This window comes from Anoplophora glabripennis, unplaced genomic scaffold (assembly GCF_000390285.2).
Source record: "Anoplophora glabripennis isolate ALB-LARVAE unplaced genomic scaffold, Agla_2.0 scaffold1499, whole genome shotgun sequence".
Taxonomy (NCBI): Eukaryota; Metazoa; Arthropoda; class Insecta; order Coleoptera; family Cerambycidae; genus Anoplophora; species Anoplophora glabripennis.
Window position 1 is genome coordinate 1 of NW_019417631.1, and position 6,517 is coordinate 6,517.

The window sequence follows — 6,517 nt, forward strand, 5'->3', positions numbered from 1 at the left end:
GGGTGTGTAGGTTTTAGTCGTGTGGGGATGCCCCCTTACGGGGGCGTACGTGTCTTTTGGTGTATTAGTCTGTCTAGTATATTGTTTGTCGGGGGTCGCATTTTTAAAGAAATGTATTCAAAAATAATGGAAATAACTGATAAATAAAGTAAAAACTTACCTGGGCATAACCCCGGCACAGATACCTGTAACAAAGATGCCGACGGCCGCTATGCTTAAGCCGGGGATTAGGTCGGTGGTTAAGAGGAAAGAAAAGGATACTTTCCAGGTAGCCTTAATAAAGGCAGGTAGATCTTGCTCGTTGCAATGCACTTCACTTGACAATAAACACGTCCGCTCAGTTCGACCGCTCGCACGAGAATGATTTCATACTTGTACACTTGGTATTTGAGTATCCATATCACTTTTTAATATGTTGGTATGCTAGGGCAAATTAAAGCATTTTAACAGCATCTAACGGTTAGATAAAGCAACTTTGGATAGTCAAGATTAATTATATTGGCCCCAAGGATTTGTGGTGGTTCCACATACAAGAACATTAAGACACCCTGTATTATATTCATCAAATAGTTATAATTTGTAAATTTGATAGTTTTAAAATATTTTTTGCTTTTTAAGTAGGAACGATGTTTGTATTTCATAAATTGAGTAGAGTTCATTGGATTATTTGTTAGTCTTCTGAGAGATTTAACTTACACTAACACAGTTAGAAACAATCAATAATAGGTAATTTAAAAATTGACAAAAAATATTGTTGGGAATGGCCAATATGTACATTCAGAAAATAATGCATTATACCTTGTGGCATACATATTTTTAAATACAATCTGAAATAATTCACAGAATTATTAATGAAATGCAGATAAAAGTTAGTTATTTTATTGTGTTTCTCAATCCCATAAAAACTTTGGTGCATCTTAAATTCATGCATAAATCATTAACAAAATTACTAATGAAAGAATCCTTTTCAGACTTTTTATTTTCAAAGAGGATAACTAAATATATGTTTGGTTCCACTGTAGTGAGAATATAGGTGCACTGTTCCTAAAATAGAAGTATTAATAATAAATATTTTTTTAAATAAATTTTAAATACTAACCTGTGAACTAAATTTGTAAATAATTTTATCCACTATTGTTAATTCGTTTGCTGTATCTGATATCATTTTAAGGATCATTTCAAGTTGTGGTGGACTACGCTGCAATTTAATAAAGTAACAATTATAACAAAATAACTGCTTGTATGTATGACACTATAGTATTTGTAATGTTATAAAAATTTGGCCAACAAATAAGAACGTGTAAATATTTCAAGCTATCTTAGAAACAGACAATGAGATATACTGTAATATAATGAATAGTGTTAATCTATTTTTTGATTTTGACAACTGAGTGGTATTTATGCCGTTGTTGAATTAAAAATTTGATTTAAATGTAGTGGTACCTACAAAAACAATTGTAAATGACCACAGCTTGCTGCAAATGTTCCTGTAATCATTGAATAACTAACTGTAATTCCACAACTGTAAAATGTGTTTACTGTATTAACGCAATACTTGATTGTAATTACGCTGCTTGGGATACAAATACAGTTATAGACAAACACTTAATCACAATAAATATATTTTTGCTGGTAAACAGTAATTAAAAGAAAATGTTAGAGAAATTACTTTTTCTGAAAAGAAATTCTAAATCTTTCCAAAATTGCACACATACATTTTATTATCAGATTATCCGCGGTTTAAAATCAAAAACTCAAAGTTCAAATGCTTTATATGCATGCCAATTTAACTGCTTTAACAGAAACTTGCATCAAGATCAAAATAATGTGTAAATTAGTGAAGTGTTTTATCACTAAATATTATTCTACAAAGAATCTTAATGTGAATCACATATGCAATTTCACTAAAAACTGAAAATATGTTTGATTTAAAAATTGTAATCCAAACCTTATGACGTTATCAACTTGTGACATACTAGACTATGGAGGTTATTATACTCATAGAAAACTTCTTATTTAAGGAAATTAGGCTGATATAATCTATCTATCTGTCTAAGGCTTTCCATAGGTCGCAGGGCCGGCTTTTATACATGTTTCTGGACCTACATTAATTTTTTTTTTAGATTTCGTCGGAACCTAACAAATAGGATCCTAAATGCTAATTGTTTTAGCTGAAAATCAGATGTTCTCTAAGAGTCAGTCCTGAGACTTCTCTTGTTTGTTATTTTTATAAACCATATTTGGTGAGACTTTCGTGTGAATGATCTATTATATGCTGATTACTTAAAATTATTTGTTGAAATTAATTCACTCAATGACTGTTGCCTTTTGCAAGATCCCACAAAGACACATTTGTGGTGTCATAACAATCTGTTCTTATTCAATATTCGATGGTAATCTATTACTACTGAATATTGGAAAATGTTGGATAAGCAATGTATTCAAAGAAAATAAATTGAATAATTTTTGCCTATGCCATAAATGATAATAAACTGGGTTTAAGGATTTTCGCATTATTTTTGATACCAAATTGTCGTTTATTGTTCATATCAATCACATTATATCGGGTGCCTAATAAGTTGTAAGAATTCATCTACGTTAACCACATTAGCATCTGTTGGGTCCAAACTGAAATATGGGAATTTTAAATCACTGAATCCTCATGCTCAAATTCATGTTCAAAATTTAGACCAAATTCAGAGAAAATATGTTAAATATTTGAAGTTTCAGGTCGGTAGTGTCTATCTGCCTCAAGATATCCCTCAATTTGAGTTACTAACAAATTTTGTACAAACAGCACTTCGATACACTCCGCAAACAAATGTCCGAACATTTTCTCCCCTTTAAATCATGTGTACTAATTATACAGAGTGTCTCACGGTGACGGCCCATTAGAATTATTTCAGAGACTGCTTCGATTTAAATTTTGAAAATTTGGGAAACCGGGTTTTCAGGCATGCCCTTCTCAACCAAAATAATGGCGTCCACGTACCACTTCCGGTTATACCGGAAGTCGCCATCAACTTGCTTATTTTAAATGGAACACCATATATATTATTGCAATTTTGGATTCTACGTGTTATTTTAAGTGGACTTTTATGAAGTTTCCCTATTCCTAAAATTAACCGTTTTCGAGATATTTAATTTAAAAAAAAAACTGACTAGCTTCAAACCATGTGTGTTTTATAGTAAGAAAGATAAAGCAACAATATTTATAGGGGGGATAGCTAGACCCCTGAGCTTCCCATCCATACTTTCAAAGTGGCTTAATTGCATGCAGAGTGCTAGAAATTTAATGCCGAGCTTAGTTAACTTCAAACCTGCATAAGTCCGTTTTTTAAATGGAACACCATGTATGTTCTATATTCTGATACACAATTTTATTCTCTATAGGGTTCCCTATACCTATCTCTTCAAGTTTTTAAGTTATCTACTATTTTTTGTGTAATCACCTAAAATCATGTTATTCTGTTTTTAAGGAGACATATCCAAATTTGCCATCAATGAGTAGAAAAAGTTAAAAATTTTAGCAAATCTAGAGTATAGTCGAATTTGTGCAGAAAGAATTTTCCAAAACCAATAACTTCAAATGAAAATAATGTAATAAATGTGCTAGCCTATTTTAATGTTCATCTAGAATCCTCAACTCGTGCCGCAGAGTATGATTAAGGCATTTCACGAGCGTCCATTCACAGGATACTAAGAACTAATGATGTGCATCCATTCAAATTCAAGCTACTTTCTGCTCTTCATCCGGGTGACACTGTGCAACATATACAATTTTGTGAAACCGATGTTAGTGCGATACCAAGAAGATCCACAATTTTTGCAACATATTATATGAACAGACGAGTCAAAATTTACAAAAGAGACTTGATTTTTAATAGACATAATACTCATTTGTGGTCATCTGAAAATCCTCACATTATCCGGGAAAGAAACTTTCAAAATGATTACACAAAAAATAGCAGATAACTTAAAAACTAGAAGAGATAGGGAACCCTGATACCGTTCGAAAGAGAATAAAATTGTGTATCAGAATATAGAAAAACATACAGGGTGTTCCATTTAAAAAACCGACTTATGACGGTTTGAAGTTAACTAAACTTGGCATTAAATTTCTAGCACCCTGTATGCAATTAAGCCACTTTGAAAGTATGGATGGGAAGCTTAGGGGTCTAACTATCTCCCTTATAAATATTGTTGCTTTATCTTTCTTACTATAAACCCCACAATTGCAATCAATCTGTATGGGCAGTGCATTCTTCTAAAATAAAAATAAATCACATTTTTAGTGACACAAATCAGATTTTATAGAATACACTTTGATGATGAAAAATAAAATAATAAGACGAAAACCATAAGAATACAAAAATGAGAGAAAAAAAACTTGATAAAAGGTACTGTTTTTTGATAAAACAAAAACTAACATTGAGTAACCATCCACAAGAAAATATGAGCATATTTCCTAGAGGGGCTAAGGGATACTTTTGCAATTTATGCAAATGTAATTAATTAGTTGGTTACTCTTAAAAAGTGACATCTATATGTTAGTAATAGTATACTAAATTTCAGTTGTCAGGCAGTTATTTAAAAGAACTAAAATTTTTTGCCAACTTTGGCACACTCTACTAGCCAAATGGAGCAACTTTGAATAGAAATGCTACTCCCGTGGCTACGCCCATGGTCATCGATTGTTCAAGTATCCGATTAATCAAATAACCGATTATTCGATAATCTATTCAAACATCCGAATAATCGGATTCTTTCTTTATAGCCAATAACTATCATGATATAGTCTTAGTATTATGTAGTTATTGACACAGGCTACATAGTACATACGTATTAGAAGGGTTGAACTATTAAGGGAAACACAATTTATTTTTATATTTTATCCTGGGACACAGACACAGACTGATAAAAAAACAGTCGCCCACACCCACATACACCAAACGACTAAATCCATTAATATAAATAATAAATTGAAGAATCACAGTAACAAGTGCAACTGTTTTAACATTTTAACTTTTAACATTAGATTTAACTTTAAAATTTAAAATGTGAATATGTGAATAACATAACAAGCACCGATTTTCAGATATCCGGTTTTGGTCATTACTCGAGTAACGGGTTTCACCATTGACGCTTTTTTATAATTAGTTTGTCGAAGAGGGGTTCTGGCCAGATTGCCTTAAGGTTGCAAGGGTTCTTCCTATTCACAAGAAAGGGGACGCAGAAGTTTTAGACAATTTTAGACCTATTGCTATTGTTCCGATCTTTGCTAAGATTTTTGAAATTTTGATAAAAGACAAGCTACTTTCCTATTTGGAAAGTAACGCGATTCTATCCCCATTGCAGTTTGGGTTTAGGCGGAGCTTTTCTACCATTAGGGCTCTTCTTACTATAATAGAGGAGATTGTTGAGGGATTTGACAATAAAATTGTATCTCATGTTACATTATGCGATTTGACCAAAGCATTTGATTGCATCGATATTGAGATACTACTGCAAAAATTAGAATATTATGGTATTCGCAATAATGAATTGAATCTTTTTCGAACCTATCTATTAGGTAGAAAACAGTGTGTGAGCATTGACAATAAATTATCTACTCTTCTCCCTGTTGTAAGAGGAGTTCCTCAGGGATCTGTGTTGGGACCAATACTTTTCTTGATTTATATCAACGATTTACCTACAAATATTTCTAGTGGTACTTGTGTCCTTTTTGCTGACGACACTACTATTCTAACACCAGGAAATTTGAGCACAGACAGCTTGAATGAAGCAAAAACCTGGTTTTCAGCGAATAGATTAAAACTGAATGTATCTAAGACTCAACATATATCTTTTACATCAGATAAAAAATGTGCTAAATCTGATCCTGTAAAGTTGCTAGGTATTACCTTGGACGCTGGCCTTAGATGGACAGATCATATCCGTTGTTTGTGCTCAAAGCTTGCGACCCAGATATATGTTATGAGACAGCTGCGGCCTTCTGTGGATAGCAAAGTTATGCGAATAGTTTATTTTTCATTGATTCACAGTCATCTTCTTTATGGAGTTAATTTGTGGGGTAATTCAAGTTTTGCTCTCAAACCATTTGTCATACAGAAGGCCGCTGTTCGTCTTATCGCGGGTGTACCAAACTATACTCATAGTAGGGTTTACTTCCAAAAATTTAAGATATTGCCACTCCCGTGCCTATATCTACTTGAATCATTGTATCTGGTTCATAAAAATTTGCCAAACATTCCGACACATTCTGGTGTACATGAATATAAGACTAGGCACCGTGGAGCTCTTATAGTCCCTTTCTCTAGGATTAATATAACTAGAAATAATAAACCCAAAATAGATTTATATAATAAATTGGTTCATTTCTTCAAGCACGAGAATATTAAATTAATGTCTCTCAAATCATTTTACAATTTCACTAAAAATTTTTTTATGACGAAATGCTATTTTAGTACTGATGAGTTTCTTTCTGATATGTGTTCTATTACTTGAAATGTACTGT

General features: G+C 32.4%; 1 protein-coding gene across 1 annotated transcript in view; it reads right to left on the bottom strand.

Moving 5' to 3' along the window:
• Nucleotides 1-863: 863 nt before the first annotated feature.
• The window catches only part of LOC108915075, a 56,076-nt gene continuing 50,422 nt past the window's right edge, over nucleotides 864-6,517 (bottom strand). Inside the window, exons 2-3 of the mRNA XM_018721028.2 lie at nucleotides 1,100-1,198; nucleotides 864-1,044 (exon numbers count right to left, since the gene is read on the bottom strand). Coding sequence (XP_018576544.1) covers nucleotides 874-1,044; nucleotides 1,100-1,198 — 270 coding nt within the window. The 3' untranslated portion in view covers nucleotides 864-873. The remainder of the gene's footprint in view (nucleotides 1,045-1,099; nucleotides 1,199-6,517) is intronic.